Here is a 26445-nt window from a genome sequence, read left to right as displayed (position 1 = left end):
CGTGCTCCGGGGGAAGCTGCGCCAGAAAAAGGAGGAAAAGCCCGAAGCGAGCGGCCGCGTGCGCCTGGGCTCGCAGGTACGTGGCACAGCCGGGGTGTAGGAACAGCGAAGGGAAAAGGGTTCGTTTGCAAAAGCAACGCTCGGCACAAAGGTTTATTCTGCCCTCTAACTGCTCAGGAAATGCTGCTCTACTCCAAAGCGAGGGTCGGCTGCTTTTCATCACCCCCTATTTCTTGTCTTTTTTGCTCGCGTTGCCGTCTCTTTTGCCTTCTTCATCATCTCTTTTGCTCTCCTCTTCTTTACTCTCATGCTCTTTATCACCTCCTTGCTCCTTATCGTTCTTGGCATCTTCATTATCCTTTTCATCTCGATTCTCTGTGCCTTGCTCGCTTTCCTTTCCCTCCCTGTCCTTCTCACAGTTGTCATCGTCTGTGTTTTCATTGCTGAAATCATAATCTGGAGGGGGGGAGGAGGAGGCAGAGGGAATCTCAAACCAAGTTCCAGCACTGAGCAATCAGTAGGGCGCAAGAAAAGACCCCTGGCCTCCGTCACTACAATTAGAAAGCTCTCCTCTATTTTCTGTCTCACAGGGATAAAATTGCCAGCAATATGAGGTGCTGAGCTATATGATCTAAGTGAACAGCAGGCAGGTGCTGGCGGTTACATCGTGATGCCTGGATTCATCAGCTGACAAAACGAACAGGAGATGAAGTCCAGGTGTGGTGTTCCCAGAGGGGAAGTGCTGCCATCTCCTGCTCGGGCTTGATACAGCTCTGAGATGGCCATGGCCAGACCTGGGAGCAGAGCTGCAGGAATTCAGTTCGTGTTCCGAGTCTGGGGCTTCAACTAACCACGAGTACGCTGCACTCCTGGGGATTCCACTCTGCTCCCCTCTTTCTGCAGCCTCACTTGCTGGGGCAGAGTAGGGATTGCTCTTTGTGTTAGCCTTTGCTCTGGGAAGGACACGTACGTGTGTTCGGATGAAGAGCAGTATCTGTTTGCCATGGAACTGTGACTTACTCTGTCGTGCTTCGTGCTGCAGGTGCTCAGTAGCACGTATTGTCATCTAGATGGTGACAGAAAATCAATACTTTTACACTACGTGGGCTCTAGAATCCGCTGATGTTTTTGAAGGCCTCAGCACTGCGGGTCTCATTTATTCAATGTCATTTTTACGGTCACCTTTTGACACTATTTTGCTCCTGGCTGTGCACACCACTACACATTCTGGGCACTGGAGCTGCTTTCATTGTTATTAAAAGAAGCTTTTTACAAAGATAGAGCTGAAGAGGAGCCAGGGTCCCTCACTGTTATCCTGGAAATTAAACCTTCACTGTCAAAAAAAATGAGGCCACAAATTTTAACTATGCTATGGCATCACATATAAATGAATTCCTGCTACAGCATACTAGCACAGAGGATGCATGCAGTCCAGCAATTTCAGTGCTTGCTACCTGGGAATGGGTTGTTTTTTTCCCATGCCAGAAAAGGAAAGTGGGGAATTTTTACATTTATGTGGTGCAGAGGTCTAGATGACAACTACCTATAAGAGAGTGATCTGTCATTTCTCTTCCTCTTTCTTTCAGGTCTTCAATGAAGCTTCTGCTCACATCATCTAAGGCCTGAAAGTGATATGGCTTATTAGTGAAGACTATAGAAATACAGCTACGTATCTAAGTTTTTCCTATTTCTCTTTGATCTCTGCTGTCATTGCTTGCTCCTTTCCTACCTCAAAACTCTGCAACAACATCCTTCGTTCCTCCCTGCAGTGATTACTACCTGTTAGTATCTCTTATCAAATGTCTCCTCCCCTGAAGATTTAATCTCTTACACACTATTGTTTTCCTTCTGGCAGGAAAACAGGCTCTGCTCCAACTTTGGACACCCATGAGGGATCACCAAATAGGTATGTGTTTACGCTGTACCTGTTCCCTGGCAAGCTGAGTGAGGTCAGAAGATCAGCCACAACCCACTGTCAGGCTACCAAAATGTGCAGACTGGGTCACCAGCAATGCCCCAGATGTTCTGATCTGATGCAAAGCGGTTTCTCTGGGACACTTTGGAGAGGCCAGAAAAGAGTAAGCTCTGATCAGCCCTGCATTCCAACAGATACTGAACGTAGAGAAGGTACTTTTGTATTCTACATGTGAAAGGGATTTCAAATAAAAATTTTCCCTTGACCTGAATAGAGCTAGGGATACAGCCTTCTAAGTGTTGTACTGGTTCACGAACTGAGATTAAGTTTTCTAAGCCAGGAGGCTTCATAACTTTTTTCTTCAGAGGCTGCATTTTCCCCCTCTTAATGCACTAGCTATGTAGTGACATTTTCTCAATTCACAGGCTGCTAGACAATAGTTACAGCTAACTTATTGATGCTGCTGCAAGCTTCTCTCCACTTTGCACCAAGCCACTTACAATAATGATGGCCTTCTGGGCAGCATCATCGTGAACAAGCTTTGCCTTCTCAAGTGCTTTTTCAAAGTTCATGATTGCAGACTGGTAATCCTTTAATTTTTCTGTAAGGGACAAACGAAAACATCTATTTTAACCCAAGATAAAGAGAAGAACAAGTGTTAATCAAGCAAGTCTCCTGTGAGAGATCTTGATCAGAACGGTTACTTTGGTTGTTAAATGACAGATATGTAAGAAGCTGAACAGACAGGCTGCCATCTGTCCTTAAAGCAAAAATTGTAGTGACATCTTTACCTTGTGCTTGTGCCACCAGTACACTAGCATGCAGTTGCCACTCAACATCTCCCTCTTCATCTGCTGACTGCAGGGACTTCTCTCCATAATTTCGGGCTGCTTCACCTTTATCGAGCTCAAGGTAACACCGGCCAATTTCATGGAACAGCCAGGTCTTTTCCAGGCTTGATTTTGCCATTGGAATTTTCTCCTCCCAACTTCAAGCAGAGAGTAAGAAAGAAAGACTGTTGCTGAACCTAGGTGCAGTTACAATTTCAACTGTGGATTCTATTAACAAAGTGTTCCAGGTACTGTGATGAAAACTTTCTCAGCCCTCTTTCTAGCAGTACAATTAAACAAACTGAAAAGACAGCATCTATTAAACTCAAAATAAACCTTATGCCTTTTCTGTTACTAATTTTACATACGTGTCAATAGCTTCCTGGAATTTGCCGATTCTGGCATAAACTCTGCCGATGTTATCAAGGGCTCTGGATATGGCATCTGGTAGATTGCTGTGTTGGAAAGAAAAAGAAGTTGTAGTAGCTGAAATAGCCTTGTTCCTGATACAGTCTGTGCTTTCTTCAACCCCATATATTTTCTTTGGCTCTTAACATGAAAGTAAGTGCTCAGAAGTAGAAGTAAAGGACCAGTGTCAGGCTGAAAGTCATAAAACCAAGGTAAAATTTTATTTTCATCTACCGCCATTGCAACACCCCGTAATATGGGGAAAACCAGTTTAGTTTTGTCTTCAATATTTTGTGCAAATCTGGCAGCCTTTATGAGTCTTTTCTTTTCCTCAGTTTCTCTTTGTTGCCTTGTGGATCCCATAGAAATCCCCTACCAGTTCTTAGGTCCCTAACACTAATAAATTATTATTGTCCAAGAGGAAATTGAAGACGCAAGAACGTGTCTGCAATATGTCTCATTAACAGACTCCTGGTAACAGGCCCTGTTCCCAATGCCCTGAATGAGATTTTGCCCAATGCTAGAGGCAGCTTCTTCTATCAGAATGTAGCTTTTTTTTTTCTTTAATTAGTCTTCATTCCCAGCTTCAGAAGTAGCCTGCTTTGACTACCCGTGCCTTGAAAAAAAAAGAGATGAAACCAGAGAACAAATGCGTTGCTGTGGGTTATGCGAGTCATTACCAATGTCTCCCCTGGTCCCTGCTGAACTGCAGCCACCAGAGGGCGAGTGCCTCTCGGTAATGGCTGTGTTTCTGTCCTTCAAATACAACCTTCAATCGGTTTGAAAGAGTAGTAAAACGACGGATTTCACTCCTGCCTAGCTTTTGCTAAGTCTTAACTTTATTTGGTGTAACTGTGGAGTGGAAATCACAAGGAGAGATGCAGAAATTGTTAAACCTATAATTAAAAATGTGCTTTTTGAAAAGGACAAACAGCGAGGCAGTATTTAACAGTCCCATACAGTATCAGCAGAAATAAAACCAAAATAACCTCAATTCAAGCCTCAGTTCAGTGTTTTCTCATGTGCTTTGTAAAACTCTGTGACTACTTCTTAAGACTACATTTGCTCCGTTCTGTTTTAGCTGAAAGAGCTGCTGCAGAATGTGTTCTATATGAGCAACTGTATCTTGTATCAATATTTCACACCTATCGTCATGATTTGAATGCAAATGACTTTAAGGGAAAATGTAGAAGAAACCTTGTGCAATTTAGACTCTGACCTTTCTGAGAAGGAAATGCATACTAGAGGCTGAAGTGCTGAGTCTGAAACTTGTGTTCTCTTTTGCTTTGCTTCAGCATGGATTTAGATACGCTGTGTGTGCTAGGTCCTTAAAAAATCTGCTTAGGTCACCTTATTTTTGAAACAGTGAAGATAAGTCACTAGGGACCACTGCATGTGGACAGAGTCTGTATGTGTTGCCCTGTTAAATCTCTAGGTGAAAGAATTACAGTGTTACCAGATGCTAAAACATCTTAACAAAGTTACTTTCCTCTGTATGTTGGATCTTTTCCCCATCCTTCTGAACTTCTCAGCACTTACTTCTGCCTGGCAAATTCGAGATCCATTTTATGGCTTTGCAGGGCTGCTTCCATCTGGCCCATCTCTAACTGAGCATTCCCAATGCAGCTGTGGAGGTTTCCAATCAGTTCATTCTTGTTGGGAACTTCATCATCTGACCATCCTTGGATTGTTTTTAGCACATGCTCAGCTTTCTTGCAGCTTTCTTCGGGGGAGCCACCGGTCAGCACTAGAGACAAAGAGGAAAGTTTAGTGTTAGGGTAGGGACACAGCAATATTGGGGAAGTAGGACTGAGTGCAGTTATGTACACCTCAGACAAAGCTTGGGAATGGTTAGAGCTCCTAACTCTTCATGCATATCCTACATTCCTCCATTCAATCTCCAAGAAATCTGCCCTCGGGACATGGTACTTCAGCCCCTCCATCTGGCACTCCTGGAAATCACTTTCATCACAGGAAGCGAGGGGAGATAACTCTGGTAAGACTTCACACTTGCTGAAGAAAAATAAATGAGAATGATGCTTGTTGTCTAAAGTTTTTGAAAGCAAAAAGTCATTGAAGCAGGGCAGCCTGATCATGGAGATGAAGTACTAGCTACAGCGCTTAGTTTTTTATCTCCTAAATTAGCCCCTTGCACTATCCTGGCAAGCTCTGTTTATTGTACCCAGCTGGCTGCAGTGCTGTGGGGAGCGGACTGCAGGATGTTTCTGACACTGCCTTCACCAAGCTGTAGCTTAAATGAACTGAATGGCAGTAACACCAAATTCTTGTCGCTGAGTCATAAAATATGTAGCATAAGTAGAAAGCGAGGGTAAAAGTGGCTGAATTATTACTTCCTTCCAGATCACTATTTTTCAGCTTCTTCGTCTCTCCACAAAGGTATTTTTCAGCTACAGAAATTATTTACTCCAGTGCCCTGCATTTTTTTGGTAAAACAACTTCTGATTACTAGACCAGCCAGAGGCACTTGCTAAGTATGCAGCAGTGGCTGACCTGGCTTTTGTATCTAAGTGATGTTCTGAAAAGCAATCAGCAATACCTCAAGTACAGAAAAAAAAGACTTCTTTTTTTAAAAAAATGCATTGGATTCTATATCTAAGGAAGTGTTGCCTTGGAAAAGATGGAGAATATGAAAGCAAATACTTCCCAAAACCGCCTGCTACTGTTTGTTAGTACTTGCACACTGCTTCTGTTTTTCTGATCTGTAAAATAGTACAGCAAATAATTACATATGCCAATCATCACTTTCTTACTGTTTCCAGACAGGACACATACGCATATCAATGTCCTCCATACTCTTCACAATGTATCTGGCAACCTCTGCTGGTTTTCGTTTCTTGTCTCGGATCCACCTTTGCTGCCTGAGCTTACGCTCCCTCACACGGGCATAAATAGGCTTCTGCTGCTGCCAGAACTCAGTGCGTGTGTCCAGGTAGGCAATGCCACTCAAAACCATGTCTGCTACTTTGATCCCCTGCTTTGTGCTGCTCTTCATCAAATCTGAAAATAAGATGGTGGAACGCAGGAAAGCATTAATGTATGTGATGGACAAAGCTGCAGTTCACTGGGGGACTGCTTGTGAACATTCTTTTGCTCTGACAGAGACAGTCCTGGGAATTAAAGTCTTTAATGCTCCTCAGAACCGATGTGATTAGGAGAGAAGTTACAGAAAATTCTCCTGGTGAGCTAAGCTGTTGTTCCCAGCTCCTGTAAGCTGCTGCCTTCTTTAATGAAGAGCCAAAGAAGAGGCCCAATTAATGGGGGCCAACTGTGGTGCATGAGCATTGTCCTCTTGGACAGGACAACCATATGGGACGCTTGTACTCAAATGGCACTTCAGAAAGTGGTGGATTAAACTGCGAGATGGAAGTTGAGAGGACTTTAACATGCCTGGAAACCAGATGGCCCTTATATGTTATTAATGCCAGTAGTACCATAAAACCTATGAGTAGACTAAATTCTGAATTATTCCTCTACTACTAGGTAAACAGTTTCTTAGAGGAAAGAATAAATGGGAACCACCTTTCTGCCTAGTTCTAAAATAAGATACTTCTCTGAATCCTGCATCTTGCTTTTAACAGCATTTAGAACAAAGCCATGAATGAGGCACGGTCTCATTAGCAGTGCTTTGCACTTAATGCAAGTGTTAGTAGAATTTAACATCATGCCAGAAATAAAGTTGTAATGCTGCTGTTTCTGCTTTTTATTTCATCAGCGCAGATTGCTTTGAGTTGATTTATTGTTTGTTTTAAAAAGCCTATCATTTAATAAGGAAGGAAACATGTTCAGACACGGTTATGAATATTGGATCTGGCTCCAAAAATGCCTGAACTCTCCAGATATCTGCCTCTCTCAAGACCACTGCAAACACTCTGTGCTATCTGAGCTCTGATACAAGTAAGGAATAGTAGTAATAAGGATATAAAAGAAGGAAAAAAGACCCTGCCTAGAAGGAGCATTTAGTTAAATACAATGGAGAAAGACCTTCATCCTTGAGCAACTTTTCTAGGTAGGCCTTGTCAGCATAAAGCTCTCCAAGAAGCTGTCGCTCTATTTTTGGGTTCCTCTGGGGCTCCTGTTTCTTTGTCCACTTTTGATCCTTGGTCAGTTTTATTTGGAGTTTCTGATTTGCTTTTTTGGTCTACAGCAAGAAAAAATAAATGAAGTTGGGTGAGATTAGTGGGAAACACTAGCATTATCAGGAAGTTCTGGCTTTCAGAGTTGTTTACCGTCCACATAGGCCCAGTTACTTTTTAAGTAAAAGCAAGAAGTCAGTATCTCACCAAGAGCTTTGGTCAGCAGCAAATTTTGTGCCCAAGTCTGCTCCCTCACTTCTAAGAGAAGGAGGAGGCATTGTAATAAGACCAAGAGTTAGCTCTGCTCCTCAGTCTTACTCTGTTCTGGAGGGAGTCCAGGTCAGTGCTGTGACAGGACATTAAGGCTGTGGCAAAGGCAGGTCTAGTCCTCCAGAGTCAAAGACGTAACAGCTCTAACAACCAGGCTTCTGAAACATCAGGACGGTATTTCTGAAGTCCCACATTTAAAGTCCCAACGATTATAGTGCTAATATTTAGCCCCCTTTGTACAAATTATTTTTACCACAGGGTACCCATAATTCCAGCTGAAAGAAGCAATGAGCATTCACTGCACTGACTTCACAGGGAAACATGGCTCGGCATCGCAGAGGAATGAGGCACTGCTTCAGTGGACCACCCCAAAATTAAGCAATTGAGAAAGTGTCCATTATCAAAAATGTGAACCTTAAACATCAGGTAAGACCAAAGTAAATATTCTAGATAAATGTACCCTGGCTCTGACCTCAGTGCTGTTACTTATTAGCCTTTGATGGGCGGTCAGCAACATACAACAGAAGGAGCAGTCAGGCTGGTAGAGGATTCTCAGTTCGGGCTTTGTTTCTCCTTGGTTGCTCTTCCCTACCCCTCTGTCTTCTCCTTTCTATTTTGTGTAGCTTGAGCCACAACTACATTAAAAACAGGTACATAAAAACTCTCATAATGGATCAGCTTGCTTTGTATGCTCAGAATGCGCTTCACTAGACCAGCTGTATCCCCATCCACGTTGCTGCAGAAACTACTAATCCTCTAGAGCCTATTTCAGAACATATTAGCATTATAATAACTCTGGTTAGCTTCTAAAGCAAGAGCTCTTCACACTGTACCTCTGCCTGCCTGCTTATAAAGCAGAGATCCTCTTTATTCTCCAGTTTAACAGAGGATGGACCTGCAAATACAGAGAAAATACTTGTTAGTGTTCAAGAACAGCAGTACTGAAGCTTTAGAATCTAAAATGACCGTAAATGTGCCAAGCCTATAACGTCCTGTTTCAAATAAAGCTTTCTTAATTATTTCACAAGAAATACGTGGATGTTGGTATGGTCTTTAAGTAGGAATTACAGCTCATAGATGCAGCTCTTCTCTGGATTTTAATTATTATTTTCTTATGGCACCAGGGAACTCCCATCACAGTGCTGATTTCCTACCGAGACGTGCAACATCTACATGGAGACAGAGAAAGAAAAAGGGTGGCAGGTTCTTCTGAGGAATCAAAGCTGAAGCTTAAAATGGAAGGAAAGCTCGTAAGCATGGGGATATCCAGCAATACAGAGAACTACTTTAAAGTTTTTGTGCACTGACATTAGGGCAAAACTCCCATTTCATTTTCACTTCTGCTATTCAGATTGCACTCTGGCAGTGGAGGAAAGGGTGAAAAACAACTCTTTGTTTTGGTCTGGTCAGAAGGAAGGAAGGAGATTCAGCTACTGTTGTTGGAGAAGGATTTCCTCCAGCGAGGCAGCTGGGCCAAGCTCAGTGATGTGAGTATCCACATATCACAGAAAGCTGGTGTTTCTGAACCTGCCGAGCAAAGCCGATTCAATAAAGCAGTTTGGGAGATATGCCCTGTTAGTGCATGTGCATTTCACAACTATTTCAACATATGGATCAAATACTAATATGTTTCCTTGCTGCTTTTCCCTTGCATCTAGCTATTGCCACTTGATTGGAAAATGTTTGGGGTTTTATTCTGTTCATTTGCATACAGTCCAGATGCTTGAACACATTTAAAGCGTTTAGCTCAGTATATCAAGCATGACAAGCATTTCGACTGAGAGCTGTGAAGACGTCTAGCCATTTGTATTAGGCTAAGAAAGCAGCGGTAATGGAGGAAAGCAAGCCAGATCTGGAAACTTTCGCTATCTGCTTTTTTAAAATGAATATCACGCATAGAAGAGTTTCAGGCTTTTACACAGCTGGGACGGGAAGCTAATCTGCGGCACTGGAGGTGGACTGAAATTTTGAAACTGATTTCAGGGAGAGGGAAGTATCTGGAGGATCGAGGCCTCCGTGTATGGGTGTGCAGGCAGGGTGTGTCCTGGCTCCGTGACGGGACAGGCTGTTGGAGGATCCACCTGGGCAGTTTCTAACTAGCTCGGCGGGTTTTACAGCAGCCTTGGGAGCTGTGCACCTGATAAGCCACTTGTCTAAGGTGGCAGCCCCAGCTGAGAGGTGTCTGTGTGCCCAAGAGTGGGTGCACACCTTGTCCACGCTTGTCTGCACGTGACAACATTGCTAAGAGGAAAACTAAGGGAAAATTTTTCCGTTTACTTTCTAACATCACCAGGTCCTTGGCCTTTTCTGTCTCCTGCAGGACGCAGTTCTATGATCTACGCCAGAAATTATGAAAGCAGTGCTCCATTGCAATAGTCAACAGTTTCACTGCTCTTATGCAATGTAAATTGGAGGAAAATCAGGATCTCAGGAAGGCCAGTCTCAGGTAGCAAGGCAAATTTCATTACAAACTTTTAATATTGGGATAAAGATTTCAAAATGGATTCTGTAATCAGTAGGGCTGTAAGTAGATGAGCTGCTTTGTTCTGTATGATTTAGAATATTTTTGTGGTGACTGAAAATGTAAAAAAAGTGCTAGGGTCATAATTCACTTCCGTAACTGAAGTTATTAGACTCTGTATATAAACAGGCATTCAGCCAAAAAAAAAAAAGAAAAGAATGGGGCTGTGCTTTTTTTGGTACTTTCTGGTTTCATGTGACAATGGCCACTGAGCACATGAATCTAGAAGCAAAGAGACTCCGCTGTTATAGGGTCCTTAGGCCACTTGTAGAGCTAATATGCCATCAGCTGTCCAATGACCAGCTTCCAGCTGTGCTCATAGGCACCATAAAATCAAGCTGCTTACTTCCAATGCAGTTGACAATTGCCTCTTGGGATTTCTGGATACCCAGCCTGAACTTCTGTAGTTCTGGGCGTAGCCTGTAGCCTCGATGATAAAACACTAGCGCAAATTCAAAGTCACCCATGGTATATAATGTCTCAGCTTTTTGGTAAAGTCCCTGAAAAGGAAAAAATACAGATAAAAACACTTAGACCTCAACTAATTCCCCATTAGACAGAAGGGAAAGCACTATGCTATCAGGTTTTCATACAATAAAGTGTAATCCTGTAACTCTTCCTTAGCTGACAAAGCGCCTCCCCTTCTCTGGAAGGACTAAAAGGGGCAAGAGTGCAGAGCGAGGCTGATTTTGCTTTTAGAGTTATCTATTTTTACACAACACTGTCTCTCAGACCCTTCAGAGTTTTGCACAGATAAAAGACCTGTCCTTGGCCACCCCAGCCTCTTCCTGCTTCATGCTGTTTACCTTGGAGAATGTTTTGTCGTTTTGCAGAGAAGCTTCTGCATCTTTCAGGGAATTTTCCGTGTCTCCAAGTCTCAGGTAGCATTTTGAGCGGGCAACTAGACAGTGCTTGTCTTCTGCTCTCAGCTTCAGCGCCTGGAATGCAGCATACATGCACGTGCCATCAGTGCTGGGAACGCAGCCCCGAATCCCAGGGTGGCTGAGGTTGGAGGGGACCCCAGGAGATCATCCAGTCCAAGCCTCTGCCAAGCAGGACCACCTAGAGCACCTCGTGCAGGACGGCACCCAGGCAGGTTTGGGATATCTCCAGAGAAGGAGACTCCACAACCTCTCTGGGCAGCCTGTCCCAGTGCTCTGTCACCTCCCAGTACAGAAGTGCCCCCCCACATTGAGCCAGAAGCTCCTGGGCTTCAGTTTGTGCCCGTCGCCTCTCGTATTTTCACTGGGCACGACTGAAAAGAAACCGGCTCCATCCTCTTGACGCCCTCCCTTCACGCACACAAATACGGGACACGACCTGCTCCGTCCCTGCACGGATCTGGCCGGCGGATGAGGACCAAAACCTCCAACTTTTTCTGCAAAAATTATTCTCTGCATACTCCCGCACCCCCTCCTCTCGTGCTGCCCCCCTCTCAGTGCGCAACCCCTGCCACAAGGGCAGGGCCTGCACCTCCTCTCGTGTGCCACCTCCGTTGTCACCTCCCCTCGTGCTGGTGCCGCCCCCCCCCGGTGCCACCACCTCGGGGCCACCCCCCCCGGTGCCACCACTTTAGGACCATCCCCCCCCCGGTGCCACCCCCCGGTGCTGCCGCCTCTGCCCCTTCCCTCCGCGCCCCCCGCCCTCCTCGCCGCCACCCCTGCGAGCCGCGGCCCTCCCCGGGGACCCCCCAGGTGCCCCCGCCCGGTGCCCCCGCCGCCCCCCGCCCCCCTCCCGTGCCCTCGGGGCTCTCCCCCCCCCGGCCGCCCCGGCTCCCTCACGTTGTCGAAGCAGGCCAGGGCCTTGCCGTACTCGCCCCGCCGGTACAGCAGCGTCCCCTCGGTCATGAAGCCGGGGAAGGTGCCGGCCGGCACGCTGCCCCCCCCCGGCCCCGCCGCCATGCCCCGGCCCGGCCCGGCCCGGCCCCGGTCGCCGCCGTCGCCTGGCAACCGTTGCCAGGCAACCGCCCCGCTTCCGGCTCGGCGCGAAGCCCCGCCCGCGCGGTGACGTCTTGGCGCGCCACGGCGCGAGGCCGTTTCCCGCGCCCGCGCCGCGGCCACGTGCGGCTCCCGCGGTTCGCGCCGCGCCGCTGGCGGCGCCGAGCGCGGGGGGGACCCGGCCGGGAGCGCTCGGCCCCGGGGGCTGGCGTGGGCCGGGCGCCTCGAAATGCTGCGGTGCCCAGCCGTGCCAAGCTGTGCCGAGCCGTTCCGAGCCGTGCCCAGCCGTGCCCAGCGCGTTCCCGCGAGCCAAGGCAGCGCGGGGTGGGCTGGTCAGAGGCACGGTGTAAGTAGGGCACGGGTGGGCGGCGGATAGGAGAGGTGCGCGAGGCAGGGCTGCGAGGGAAGGAAACGCCCGTTTCGCTGCAAAATGCGTGCCGGGTAATTTCATGCAGCCGGAGCTGTGGCGCTCGTGGTCCGTTTCGCGCGGTGTTTCCTGAGCCGACTTGTCCAGCCTGCGGTGCTCCGGCGCTTGTTCGGGTTTTGTTCTAAAGCCTGCGTTTCCAAACACCAGCGCTGGAGGCACGGCCGTAAAGAAAGGGAGTGTGGGAGTGCAGGCACTTCATAAAACCGCTGTGCAAGAGCAGTCGTGTGAATGCCTCAGCTCCTGCCAGTGTCAGGCCGAACAGGTTCTTCTGCTCAGCCAGGTCAGGAGGTGGTGCCTCCTGCAGGGGCTTCACACGGCAGCCCACTGCTTTCCCCCCTATTTGTGTAATATTCAGTTCTTCTTTGGTGCTTGCTGGTAGCCCACACTACTGATTTCATTGCTACAGCATCCAATGCTCCTGGACAAACAGAAATGATGAATGAGAGAATGTTCTGGTTCTCCCCTATCAGCATCCAAAGTCTTGACTTTATTTTGGCCTTGTACAAGACCCTGCCAGGATTAATATTCGAAGCAATTTGTTCCAGCAAAGTGACTCAGAGTGGGTGTGGCCTGTCTGGCCTGCTCAAAAAATACTCCAGCTCAGAGCAGTTTGTAAGATTTAACATCACCATGGGGAATGGCAGAGCTGCTGCTGGATTCTGGAAGCAGCCCAGGAGTGACAGGGTCAGTCCTCACTTCAACGGCGTGGTGGACGGGGCTGTGCGGAAGGCAGGCAGGGTGTCTCATGCGTGGGTGGTGACACAAACACCAGTCAAACCCTGCAGTGGGAGGCCAGCGTGACAAACCCTCTGCCGACAGGGAGAGAAGTTGAGGTGGTTTAAAGTAAACCTCTGGTAACTGTTTTCCACGGGGCCTTTTGCCATTGCTGGTTGTGACACGTTCTCCGTAAGGAGACCGGCATCGTGTCTGTGTCCTCTGGTCACCCGCCGGTGGCTGTTACAAGTCCGTGCTCCAGCCCCGTGATAATGTCATGGGCTGCTCGCCTCTGGACCGAAGCCATCCTCCCTCATCGGAGGGACTGCCCCAGGGCGCTTCGCTTCAGTGTGGCTGATTTGTACTTTAGTCACAGGTTGGAAACGCCAGGGAAAAAAATGAATATGCTCTGAGTGTTGCTGGCAAGCAGAAGAGACGTGATGAGTGCCGTTAGAGGCTTGTTACAAACCAAGTGGGGCTGTCGTGAACAGGGAGGGGGGATGGCCGCATCCTGCACTTTCACGGGTGTCCCTTTCTCCTCTCTTTGCGTGTGGGAGATGTTTCGCTGCCCTGCTCGGGTAAAGAACACCTGCCAGCTGTATCCTTCTGGACCATGCCCCAGTGATGGTGATGCTCGGTTCCCGAGCAGCACTGCTGTCTGGCTATGCACTGCGGAGCTCCGCGCCCCACCGCCGGTACCGGCAGACGCCTCCCGCCCCCTGCCTTACACCACCAGCTCCGGGGAACGCCTGGATCCGGCCTGTGCCGGCTGCCGGTGCAGTCATGCTGGGCCGGGCCGCGGGAGGGGAAGGGTGGGCGGCTTGGCCCGGGGGCCGAGAGGCTGCAGCGGGAGGAGGAGGAGGAGGAGGAAGAAGCAGCAGCGGGAACGGGGCTGCTGCGGCGCTGGGAGCTCCGAGGGGGCCGGGAGCGGGGCGAGGTGCTGGTGACAGCGGGGCAGGCTGCCCGTGGCTGGCGGGCGGCGCTCGGCGTGACGGTGGCGTGGCCGCGGCCCTTTGCTCCGAGCTGGCACCGCCGCTGTTTGCCCGCAGCCCCGGCCCGGAGGGGGGGGGGGGGGGGGGGGGGGGGGGGGCCGGGAGAGGGAGGGGGGTCAGGGCCGGGGGGGTGGGGGGGGGGTGGGGGGGCGCGGCAGCGAGGGGGCGGAACTACGACTCCCACAAGGCCGCGCGGGCGCGCCCCACCGGCGCGGGCCAATGGGAGCGCGGGGAGCGCTCAGGCAAGGCACACGTGGTGGAGGCGGCGGCCAATGGGAGGCGGCGGCGCCCGTAGGCCGATGGGCCGGGGTGGCAGCGCCGAGCCGCAGCGAACAAAAGGCGGCGGCGGCGGCGGCGGAGCCGGGGCAGGGCCGGGAGCAGCGGAGCGGGGCCGAGCGGGGCGAGGGTGAGTGGCAGGGCCCGGGGCGGGCCCTGCGAGGAAGCCGGGGCTCCGCAGTGGCTGTGACCGGAGCGAGGAGCCCATAAGGGAGGCTCCGGAGGGCGGCGGGAGACGGGAGCGGGGACCGGGGAGGGTCCCGGGGGGGTCTCGGGGCAGGACGGGGCCGGCAGGAGGCCGCTTCGCCCCTCCGCGGGAGGAAAGGAGGGAAGGAAGGAGGGACGATGCTCGCGGCCGTGAGCCCGGCGTGGTGCTGGGGCGGGCTCAGCGCTGGTGCGGAGCCAGCGGCCAGAAGCGGGGCAGGTCCCTGCCGGCACCGGCCCCCGGGGCTCCCGTCGCGCCCGTCCCAGGTCCGGGAGCACCCCCTACACCCGTACCCCCTCCTCGAACCAAAGCCCGCTGGAGGCAGGGGAAGGCAGCACCGATTTGGGTTCTTTCCGCTCTCGCTTCTGCGTTATTGCCCGCCCGGCCCTGCCGCCTTCCGTGCCCGCGGCTGACAGCTCCCGGAGCCGTGAGATGGCCGCCTTCCAGCCTCTTTTCTTTATTATTATTAATTGTTTGCTACCTGCAAACACCTGCTGTTTATCTTGCTGCTTCGGTAATTCTCTTCCTTTTGCACAGGCTTCACGTTTCCCTCTCTTAAACCGCGTTTGCTGCCTGGCAGAGCATCAGAAGAGTGGAAGCTGCGTGCTCCGAGCGTAGCGTTTGTCGGTCCCTAGTTGATTGATTTCCTTAGCCGGGTTTGCAGCTCACAATATCAGCTCCCCTCTCTAACGCTGTGCTTCGCACCCCGTAGAGTTTTCCGCGCGAGGCTTCTGCGTGGCCGTGCAGAAGGTGTGCCGGCCGCCCTCCGGTTAGCGGCTTGCTTCCTCCTCCCTCCTAGCACGTCCCTCGAAGCGGGACCCGGTGCGAAGGGCAGCCGCAGCGGGGAATCCTGCCCAGCCACGCAGCCCAGAACGCACGCTGCTGCCGCCCGTTTCCCAAGGGACGCGGGGAAGAGTTAAGGAATAAAATTGCCGAGAACTTTGCACAAAGCTGCAGAATAAGTTCATCTTTAAAGATGGAATTCCAGATATCCCGCTTCTGGCACGAGACACGTGCCAGGGCATTTGGAGGCTGTTTCCTGCTCTCCGCTAATCTGACTTAGATCAGTTCATTGCCCTTCTCCCTGGCTGCACTTCCTTTTTCGAAGGCTCCACATCTGCAGGGAACCTGCTCCAGAGCTGGGCATTCCACACGCTCACCCCCTCGGCGAGTGATACCTGCTTGCATCACACCAGGACGGTGCCAGGCGTTTCACAACGCGCAGCGCCGCGGTTGCTTGAGCTGTGAAGTTGGCCGGCTGCTCTGGGGCCTCTTCCCTGGAGCCCCCTCTCCGTCCTCTGATGAAAGCAGGCGTGCTTGCCAGGTGGCAACTGACGTAACTTTTCACGCTGCTATGGGCAGAAAATACTGGCTGATCTTGAACTGTGTTAATAAATGACCTGGGATGAAGGGGGAAGGTTGCTTTACAGTGCGGCTTCAAATTCGCAGGAAGAGAGGGCATGAGGTCTTTACTGGAAGCAGTAAAGGTACTTTTCTTCCAGTAAAAGCATTGCTTGGGTGTGACGGGATCTGGACCTAAGTAAATCCGTGCACGTGAGCCCTGTTCTGCATGGACGTGGACTGGTGAAGCTCGCTGAGTTACACTTCCAGCACCAGAAAGGGTTTAAGGAAAAAAATCTTCATCCTTTTTTTTTTTTTTTTTTTTCCTTTTTCCAGAGTTGACAGCACATCATCCAGTCTCTTTGGGATTCAAGGAGTTTTTACCCTGATTCTGTTGTCATGAATGTCTTTTCCTGTTTTCTTCTTTTCTCTGGTTTCTATTGTGTTTTGCCTTCAGTTAGCTCCTGGTATATTGGGGCATATGTACCAGTTGTCATGACAAACACATCATCATCTAGCTTTTTAATCCATACCGTTACCACACAGAGTATTTCTGCTCTCATCAAGACACTTGAGAAATTTTGCTGAAGAATAAACTTGCTTTGCATATTTGACAAGTGATGTTTTGAGCGAGTAAGTGCTCCTGAGGCCTTGAACAAGTGATCTAATCCATTTTTCTTACTTGCTCTAGACTTGCTAGTGAAGGCTGAAGACCAGCTTTTTTTTTTATTATTCTTATATCATTGGCTGTGCATGATTTTGTAAAGGTCTCTGTTGCAGAGAAGCTGTTTGTTTTAGAGCCTCAGTAAATGAACAGAAATCATGCGTGGAAACCACTGACACTTCCCACAAATAACTTATTCTTACACCAGTAATCTACTTGTCAATCCAAGAGTAGGTACGTGGCATCTGTTCAGCAGAGCTTTTGTCCTCTGCTTAAGGGCAGCATCCTTCAAACACAGGAATGGTTTTGGTGACTTGGGCTGACTTTAGAACTGATCCTGCCAGCCCTACAGACCTCATTCGATAGACCAGCAAATCATCGCAGGGAGCCCAGAGAGGCGTTGTCAGGTAGAAATCATTAATTTTATCTGCCTCTGAAATCCCGTGCAGCAGAAGATAAGTGCTAAAAGCAGACTGGAAGTGGCATTTTGTGCTACTGACACGAATCTACTGTTCTATCTGTGGCATTTGCAAGACTTGAGGCCTGAAGTCATAAGAAAATTGCAGTTCGGTCTTAATGAATGAATCATGAACAGAGCAATGTCTTGGGAGTGAATCAGTGGAAGAAAACATTTCCCTGTAGTTTGCATTTAGTATGGAGAAAGGGATCTTCCGTGCCCCCAACCTGTCTTTTTTTTTATTCCAGAGGTGCACCCGTTACTCTCATCAGCATCGGTTAGTGCTGCAGGTGCTCAGCAGGACTGCAGATAAGGCCATCCAGGACAGATGACAGTCCAAACCCGCCTCATTCCTGGGAAACTGCGAGGGTTCCCAGCTCTGTGGTGACCTGCAGTCAGTTTTCCTGCTCGGTGTTGGCAGAACAGATGCAAGCAGTTAATGGAGTCTGCTCCAATTATGCCTCTCGGGTTGACGAGGGACCTGCACGAGCACACGCAGCCAGGAACTGCTGATGCCCTATGGATTTTTTTTTCTGCTGATCTTTTAGACTAACAGTTCAGCAGACTGAAGCATTGTTTCACGCTGCCTATTCCTGAGAAAGGCTGGGTTGGAGCAGCGGAAAAACAGAGAGGGGCGTGATAAAGGACTTGCTAATGCATTGGGAAATGTCTCAGTAAATTGGGGGCAGAACAGCCTCATTCCTGCTGGTCTCTTGCCGTGGGACAGCTAGCATGACATAAGGATTCTGTCATTTTTCATCTCTCCTAATAATGTAGGTGTTCTCTCTTTACATCATTTTGTGCAATCGCAATCCTGGGGTAATGAAATAAGGAAAGGAATTGGAGGAGCAGCAGAATATGGCATGAAGGAGCCCGGTAATGTGCTGGGCTTCATGGGAATCCAGTGTACTCAGTGTCCCTTAGGATTAAGCAATCCAATATATGTCACTGTTGTTGCAACTGACTTTTTTTTCTTTTTTTTACAGGACTTTTTAATAAGACCTGAAGGGTGTCCTAGGTCAGTGGGTCCAGTTTCCTTCATTTGCAGACAATTGCATCTTGGTCATTGGCTTAGCCAACACCAGCTTTTGGTTGTTTTGATTTGTAAATGTATATTGGGGATCTTGCAGTATTACTCAGGGGCTCCGTGTCACCTTGGGGAAATGCAAAATGCTTATTTCTTCATCTTAAAAGAAAAAAAAAAAATGTTTACCACTTTATCTGCTTTTACTGCAGAAATGTGGTACTTTTTGCCCAAGACTGGCCTTTAGCATATTGTAGAGTAGGCAGCTGATGTATTTCTGAGGGCTATTTTGAAAGCAAGGGTATTCCAGTTTCCCACCAGGCAAAATAAATAGCTGCAGGTAATTCGGGAGCAGGATTTGCTCCCAGAAATAGCCCTGCTTTAAAGTGAAAATTGTCATGGAAAGTTTTGAGTGCTACGGTACAGACGACCGAGTGTAATGTGTGTGCAGCTGTGAAGGTAAGGTAACAGAGAGGGGGTTGAGGGAATTGAATTTGTTTGTGCGTGTTTGCAGAATAAGGTGTGTTTTACAGCCCTGCCAACCACCAGCCCGATGTACAGCCTCTTTTATGGCTTTGAAACGTCTTTTTTTTGCAGCTAGCCTGTGGCCGACCATATAAAGCTGGAAGCCTTAGGTCAGAGAAGCCGTTATATTCTCCTTGGCAGTGCTTTTCTGATGCTTAGACAGTGCCTCTTAATTAAGAAAAAAGCTGTCTCAGAATGGTACGGTGAAAGCTGTTACCAAAGGAGAGATGTGAGCCAGTTCTGCAAATGAGCTTGAGATAGTTCTTAGTCTGATGCAGCAAACTCTGGCTGGTTTCTAGTGGTTAAACCCTTCTGTCTTGCAGCTTCCTTACTCCTAAAGGTTCGGCAGTTGAAACGACCCCGCCGATGTTTGTAAGTTTTAGTGCAGATTACAACACAGCTTACGCTCCTGCAGTTCCGTGGCATCTGCAGGGCAAAGATGGGCAGAGAACTGCACGTGGTAACGGATGGGATTCTGTACAGCAAACATCTTGCTGCTCCTTAAGCACAGGAGACATCTGCAAGCCAGCTCCCTTTGGATGTTTCTGGGGGTTTTGCAGTCTGCTTCCCCTTGAGGCTGTTACGTGTTCTGCTTCTGGTTATAACGCTTCAGTTAGGCTTTTTACTCCCTTTCCTTCCATTCAAAATCCTTATTCTTTAAGAAATCTGCGGTGGTTGAACACCAAGAAGAGGTGAACATCTGTCCAGCTTCGGTGTCCGTGCTTGGCTTATGGCTGGAACTGCAGCCCACCTAAGGAGCTGTGCAGCAGCCCTTCCAACTCGACGTGTTTCATGCCCTGGTACCCAGCATTTCGATTTCACTGACCTCTTCCAACACGTGCTGCTGTTGTTAGTTACCTGACAGCAGTACATAAATCCTTGCTTTGAGATAGCACCGTTATCTCGATGTAGCTATGTCTTTTCTAATCAGGAACATCAGATGGAAGTTCTAGATTGCTTCTAAAGCTACTGCAGAACGGCTGCTCGTAGCCCCGGGACTTAACAATTCCGTGCCTGCCAATGTTTTTCTCAGACGACTCTACTCCCACAACATCTCTGAAGAGCAGCAGACGTATTTTTAGGAATGGCTGTTAGTCAGCGAGCAGAACTAAAACGCGGCAGCCTCGGCGTAGCATCCGCGTGGGCTGCTAAATGGGGCTGCACGGGACTGAACGGCGGGGCTGGAGGATGCACATCTCGCTTTGGGGAACCAGACAAACAAAATGTGCTTGGTCTCCTTCTCTTGTTCATTAGAGGCCCTCTCTCCTTAGGCTATGATGTTGACTTCAGCACTAGTGTTGCTTTTAGCTGGCTAAATATTAGGTGGGCAATTAGGGGGTTAGGAAACGTTATCTGATGTTGTTTTGAAATGGGATTAAGTTGGAAGCTGCCGTGCGGTCGTACAATTTAGTTCTCTGAAAGCAGGGATGCTGGTTTTGAACCGGCATTGCCCTTTCTATATCTTCTCCTTTTCTATTTTAAAACTTGAATTGCATTTGAAAAAATGTTAGCAGCAAATTTGATTGTCAGTTCTTAAGCCTAGTTAAGAGTTTTCAGTAATGGTACTTTGTCCAACCTACTCGGTGCCAGAGGCATATACAGAGAATGCAACCTGCCTCCTCCTACTACTTTTTTTTTTTCCCCCTGCAGAATAAATCCCTTTCTCTTTATTTTTTGGGGGGAAGGGAGGGAGGACAGGAAAGATTTTCTTCTGACTCTAGGGAAAAGGGTCTTTATTTTTAATGGTGGCAAATTATTCCCAGGCACATCCTGTGCTTGTTTATAGGGTGAATAACCCAGTTGATTACCCAGAGGATGGCACAAGAAACAACCATGGGATCTTTTAACTCTTTTCCTCAGTGGGCCTTAAATAGGCCAATTTTGATGGCATGGGCAATTAAAGCCAGTCTTCACTGACTTGTTCAAATATTTCACCTTCCTGATGGATGGAATTTGAGAAGCTTTTTTTCTATGGTTGTGCCTTTCTGCTTTGCAGCTCTCCCAGAAACGACCCTGAGAGTGCTTTTGTATTTCCTGCCGTGCTGGTTGTGCTTGGGGAACCCTGACACGATCTCCAGTCGCTCAGAATTCAGCACAAGCCACTGCTCGAGCTTTTCTGTCAGCACTCTGACCCCTTGGAAAAAGTGAAAAACACTTGTCGAGCTCTGAGTGGTCACAAGACTCGGATCTGATGTCAGATGCATGCAGACAGGTTCCCTGGGATGAAGTATTCTTTAAAATAATTCTCACTGCAGTTAAAAATGAAAACCTCTTAGGCATATGCGACTTGGCATCCAAGAAGAAAAATTACAGCTTTGAGATCAGGAATCATTTTCTTACGTCAGCTTAGAATGTGCTCTTTGGAAAAGAAGAAAATCATTTTCAGAGAAGATGCTTGATTAGGGATTTTTAACTTTTTTTTTCAAATTTTTAACAGCAAAAAACTGTCTCGCCTTAAGTCGTCCTTGTGATGTTAAGTGTCTTACTTTGTATGGGTGCAAAGCTGCTCTCTCAAAACACCTAGGTCCCAAAGCAAATAAAACAGTGATGTAAATACATTCTGCTCTGGGGTTTTGGTAATACTGGTAACGTTTTTTTCCCCTTTTTCCAATGGATGGGGTATTGCTAATCTGCCTGCAGTCAAGCTCAGGCTGGAAATGCGGCGTGCTGGAAGAAAAGAAGTGGGAGGGAGGCTTTCTGTTCGGTTGCCTTGTCCCTCCCTGGTACCGAAGTAGAAGAAATGGTGTTGCACAGATTCCCCCAGCGAGCCTGGGGTGCTGGGTAGTTTGAAATAAGTTGTTTCAGCTGAGCGTTCCCACAAATGCGAGGGGATGCTTGGAGCTGCAGGTCTGTAGAGGCACGGTGGTAGCTGGGGCAAGCTGTGAGGATTATGCCTTTCCCTACAGCAAGACTGGGCTGAAATAGTGTTCAGAGCAGTTGAATGGAATAGAGGTTTTAAGCAAGCAGAGTAGTTCTTGCTTGAGTTTTATAGCTTTATGCCCTATTTGCGTTGTATTTTCGCTGGGCGAGGTGGCTGGGAGTTATCTGTGATGATCGTACTCTCCTCCTGATTTCCACTTTAACGAGTTGCTTTTCAATCCAGACTAGGTAACCATGTCAGCCAAAGCCATCTCGGAGCAGACGGGGAAGGAGTTCCTGTATAAGTACATCTGCACGTCCTCCGCCATCCAGAACCGCTTCAAGTATGCCCGAGTCACCCCGGACACCGACTGGGCGCGACTCACCCAGGACCACCCTTGGCTGCTGAGCGAGGTAAGGATTGTGCCTCGCCGTCCTGCCGTGCCTGAGCCCCGGACAAACCTCTGCCCACGCGAGGTGCTCGTGGACAGGCAGGGCTGCGAGCACAAATGTGTGCTCGGGACCTTCGTGAAGGACCAGTCGTTGCAGCTGCTGCTCTGCAATACTTGTGACACTGATGAAGAAGCGAGCCTTGTTTCAAGGCTGTCAGAGCACCTTCGAGGGAGTCTGATTATAAAATTAGCTTAAGGAGTTAGTGAAATGCATGAGCAGAGAGATCTGCAAACGAGAAGCTGGTAATGACCACACAGAAGGTAAACCAGGCTAATTCAGACAAAGGGAGAGTCTCTTGGGACTTCTGTCCCTGCTTGACAGGGTTTGAACCCTTACTTTCTGAAATCATGGAGTGCTTTGTCCTTGTCTAACTTTGACTTTCAGTTAGGAAATTGTTTAAATTTTCTGTGTCCAAGCAAAATGCCAGGTAAAGCTTCATTTTTTGTTTTTCTGCGCAAGACCTTTTATTTTCTTTGTTTCGTAACATTGTGTTTTCTGTAGGGGAAACATATCCAGAGCTCTTTGTATTTGCTGTCCAATCTGGCTCCTCTCCCACGGTTAATATAATTAAGTTATTGGTTAGTAGAGGATGAATGTTTCATAGCCCTTTACTTAGTGACTGATAGAGGCCCTGTGCAGGGTAATTAAATGCCCTGCGCTCAGCTGCATGAGCAAGTTCTGAAAAATATCAGCAATCCATCTGAGACTTGCAGAGACCCGAAGGGATCAAGGATCATATTTATCCTTTAAGGCAGACTCTTGTAACACTAGAAAGCACTACGCAGTCCGGCAGAAAGATTGCTATCACCGTGCTCTACTGCAATATGTTACGCTCTGGCTCTGTGCTGTAGGTTGCTGAAGTTCCAGGATGCCTTAGCTGTACAGGAAAATGGCTCTCATTCCTTACCCAAAATAATAATAATTGCAAGCTAGAGATAAGTGTGTTACCTAGGAACAGCCTTCTTTAGGTATTTTATAAAAGAGTCACTGTCAGTTGACTCAAATGTGCGTGACTCTGGCCCTAGCTGGTCTCGTGTGTGGAGTATACGGTGACAGCAGGAGCTTTCTTTGTAAGCGGCTGACTGTGGTTGGCATCCCACGTCTCGGTTGGTTTTCCCTTGTGAGCTTCTGCTCGCAGAGAAATACTAATTTCAGGATGCATCTCACAAAGGCTGTGTGGAAAACTGATGGGATACCGAATGATACTCAGCATGGATTTTTACAGAAAGGAAGTAGCTAAACACCATCCTAACACTTACATTGAAAGTTATTTAGGTTCACAAAAAACACCAACAACTGAACAGACTGTTGCCTCAGTCGCTGCTGATGTACAGCAGAGACCTCTGAGGAGAAACAAGGCAGCTCTTCTCAAAGTATGGAGGTGGGAGAAGGGGAAGAAAATATTTTCAGGCTTGTTGTACCAGGAGATGGATTTGCTTAACAACTGTAGCACATAAACACCAGCCAAGAGACTACAGGAACTCTGCAGCAATACCTGCTGTATAGAATTTACTGAAGCTTTCACTTCACCACCTGCAGAGAATCTCTCAACCGAAATCACTTTCTAATTATTCTTTCTTTTAATCCCTCTTGCATGATGTAGCGTTTAGTGGTGAAGCCAGATCAGTTAATCAAGCGACGTGGGAAGCTTGGACTGGTTGGAATTAACCTCACCCTGGATCAGGTGAAGGTTTGGCTCAAACAGCGTTTGGGCCAAGAAACCACGGTGAGTGCCACCTCGGAAAGAAAAACATGACTTTTTTGGTCTGTCTTTTCTGAATGCTTGCATGATAGAAGCTGGTGGGCAGGTATTTCTCTTGCTTATGGTGGTTTAAAAGGCATGTTGTTCTGATGCCGAAGCAAGTAAGAAACTTGCCCATGTGAACATCCTCTTGGTAAAAGAGCACTGTTACATGACACACCGCGTTAACTCAGTGCCCCCTGTTACCACCTGCTGTGTAGGGCCTGTGTAGCAGGAGCTTGGCAGGAATTAGTACAATTTTGAAAATCCCTTCCACTAGGGAATCGTCAGTTGATAGCTCAAATGTTGTGTCTAGCTGGCATAGCTGCCTCGCTTTAATACCCAAGGCGGATTTAACAAGACAAGTATAAAAGCTGTCATAAAAATGTCCTCTGACTGTAGCCAGCCAGTGTTTTGGCTGATGAGCGAGCGTTGCTTCAAGTTGTTATTTTAGGTCGGTGCTGTCTTGTAATATTTATTCTTCTGGGAATGCTCCTGCAATGCTAATGATAAAGAAATGCCTGCCATCCCAGCTGCTGTGTTCCAGGAGCTGAGAGTTCTGCTGCCTCGATGGAGCTGGCGCCTTGGCCCTGCTGCGATTGATTTGCTGCTGGCTCCAGCATCAAGCTGAGCCAGTGGGGCTTGCCTGAAGGCCATTACGAAACGGCAGGCAACTGCATCGTGTGCTCCTGCCCACTGGAAAAATGAGGGATGTCGAAAGAGCTGTTTAGCACAATGCAACAAACGTGTCTAAAGGAAAGGCTGTGCCAAGGAGCGGTGACCAGTGGTGGTGGCTACTTAGCGGTGCCCTCGGGAGCAGGGGTACCTACCGTGGCCGTGTCCTTTGAGCCCAAACAATTGGGTTTTGGATAGCAGGAAAGCTGTGCAAGACAGTTCCTGGGACCTTGGTGTAAGGAACAGTCTGGTTCCCCAGGAAACACAGTAGAGAGGTGACTGGGAGGAATTGATTTTAGAGTAGTGTTAATTCTTGAAGTTTGCCTTGTGCTGTCATAAATGTGGATATTGGACAGGTATTTATTTATTGGTGTCTGTCTTGTTTTCTGCCTACAGATTGCTAACGCTAAGGGAATCCTGAAGAATTTTCTGATCGAACCCTTCGTCCCTCACAAACAGGTTGGTATACCAATTAAAGTGTTAAAAAGTGCTTTTTGATCTTTCCTGACTTGAACGTGGCTTAAACAGATTGATATATAATGGCAAAAGCTGGAGCTTGGGAGTGAGCTATTAAGCTGACAGTGTCAATGCATATTGTCAGAGCTGCAGATGGGTGCAGCATTAGTCCCTGCAAAGAGTCATCAATAATAGCATTGGCTGCTCTCTCTCTGATGAGAGGAGGTGATATATCACATCAGAGACACCCATTTGGAAGGAGCTCACTGCTCCTTGAATCTGGTGCTCCCAAGTGTGAATAACAAACTGATGTGAGATGTCTCAATTTGTGCTGGTGAAATCGCTTGTGGGAAGGGTATAATTACCTAAGATCTAGGTGCTTTCGCTGCACACAGGAAAGGACCCCGCTTTGCATTTCAGTTGTGTAAAACGGGAATGGTTTTCTCCAGAAATGGAAAGTGTTGTCCCTGACGTGCTTCCCCAGGATGAAGCTTTCTGGACCCTGCTGCTCTCTGTCCCCCCAGGCCAGCACTGCCTGTACAAACCTGAGGAGTGTCTGGGCCACTCCAGTGCTACTGCTCCTTGCACGGAGGAGTTGCCTCTTCCCTCGTGCTGACACAAGCACCTCTTCTTCAAGGTGCTTGCTGGGTGTGACTTGCTAATGTTTGTGCCTGGCTCTGTGCTGCAGGAGGAAGAGTTCTACGTGTGCATATACGCTGCCCGGGAGGGAGACTATGTCCTCTTCCACCACGAAGGCGGCGTGGATGTGGGAGATGTTGATGCCAAAGCTCAGAAGCTGCTTGTGGCAGTGGATGAAAAGCTCAGTGAATCAGATGTGAAGAAACAGCTCCTGCAGTACGCACCAGCAAATAAAAAGGAGTAAGTATGGATGCTGAGTTCCTGTGCCTGCTCTGGGCATGGCCAGCCACCCTGAATCTCATCTAGTTATTTCAGTGCAACATCCCTTCATACTGTTTCACCCTAAAGCTTGCTCTCCTCCCCTTCTTGCTGCTCTCAAGAATATGCCATGCATCCTAAATCCAAGTTGTTTGACCTTATTTGAGCCTCTTGTGAAACCGAAAACAGGCGTTCGTGGTGATTTGAGCCTTCGCTTGACAGGAGCACTTCTCAATGTGCTGAAGTCTTGACCTCTGAGATGTCGGAGACGTACTGAATTTTGATCCTTTGTGCCAGCACAGAAGAGTTTCTTTTATTTAGTAGAAATGGCAACAAGACATGAATCTGGCTGCTAATTCAGAAATGTACTACTGTGTCTTACTCTGGCCAGTCAAGAGAGCTATTCTCTGGATATTCCCAATTTTACTGCAAATTGATCTTAAAGCTTTGCATCTCCTTTAATTAGATGCCTATAGCTAGTTATTATGAGTCATGATTTTTCTAAAGATAGAGTACTCACTGAAGGGCTGAAGAAGCCTGTCACTAATAAAGTTTCCTGCAGTCCATCCCCTGTCCCAGCTAATGAAGCTTAGTCCTGACAGAGATGCGTATCTCTCAGTAAGAGACAGGGATGCGTTTCTGTCTCTGAGATGAAACAGACTGAACATCTACATGACAGTTCCTCACAACCGTGTTCTCAGCAGAGTTTGGTGGAGTGTAATTAGGATGAGTCATCAAGGTCTTCCTTTCCTTGAGTCATCATC

General features: G+C 48.2%; 2 protein-coding genes across 9 annotated transcripts in view; one reads left to right on the top strand and one right to left on the bottom strand.

Annotated features, from left to right (window-relative positions):
• Positions 1-138: 138 nt before the first annotated feature.
• On the bottom strand, positions 139-11977 carry ODAD4 (outer dynein arm docking complex subunit 4). The gene is made up of 12 exons (XM_080565240.1): positions 11820-11977; positions 10845-10976; positions 10385-10538; positions 8351-8412; positions 7156-7312; positions 5947-6171; positions 4693-4900; positions 3114-3200; positions 2707-2903; positions 2416-2516; positions 1544-1622; positions 139-456 (listed from the first exon to the last, which is right to left on the bottom strand). The coding sequence occupies exons 1-12, from the start codon at positions 11937-11939 to the stop codon at positions 227-229; spliced, it is 1752 nt and encodes a 583-aa protein (XP_080421366.1). The 5' UTR covers positions 11940-11977; the 3' UTR covers positions 139-226.
• Positions 11978-12046: 69 nt separating this feature from the next.
• The window catches only part of ACLY (ATP citrate lyase), a 31663-nt gene continuing 17264 nt past the window's right edge, over positions 12047-26445 (top strand). For 4 of the 8 annotated variants that reach the window (XM_080565224.1, XM_080565220.1, XM_080565227.1 and 1 more), the window contains exons 1-5: positions 14374-14514; positions 21704-21873; positions 23516-23638; positions 24725-24787; positions 25473-25663. In XM_080565224.1, the coding sequence (XP_080421350.1) occupies positions 21715-21873; positions 23516-23638; positions 24725-24787; positions 25473-25663 (536 nt within the window). In that variant the 5' untranslated portion in view covers positions 14374-14514; positions 21704-21714. Of the gene's footprint in view, positions 12322-14373; positions 14515-18037; positions 18070-21703; positions 21874-23515; positions 23639-24724; positions 24788-25472; positions 25664-26445 lie in introns of those variants that run through there. The other 4 variants (XM_080565226.1, XM_080565222.1, XM_080565225.1 and 1 more) reach the window with 3 other exon arrangements.

This window comes from Anser brachyrhynchus (assembly GCF_964034855.1).
Source record: "Anser brachyrhynchus genome assembly, chromosome: 22".
NCBI lineage: Eukaryota > Metazoa > Chordata > Aves > Anseriformes > Anatidae > Anser > Anser brachyrhynchus.
This window is presented reverse-complemented; position numbering and strand designations above follow the sequence as displayed.

What these genes read in the sequence shown, in the direction of transcription:
- ODAD4 (XM_080565240.1), bottom strand. Translation starts at nt 11,939, where the DNA reads ATGGCGGCGGGGCCGGGGGGGGGCAGCGTGCCGGCCGGCACCTTCCCC. An exon ending in AATTGTCAACTGCATTGGAA is followed by an intron (nt 8,413 to 10,384) that starts GTAAGCAGCTTG and finishes CTGTATTTGCAG; the next exon opens with GTCCATCCTCTGTTAAACTG. An exon ending in TTATAAGCAGGCAGGCAGAG is followed by an intron (nt 7,313 to 8,350) that starts GTACAGTGTGAA and finishes TTCTTGCTGTAG; the next exon opens with ACCAAAAAAGCAAATCAGAA.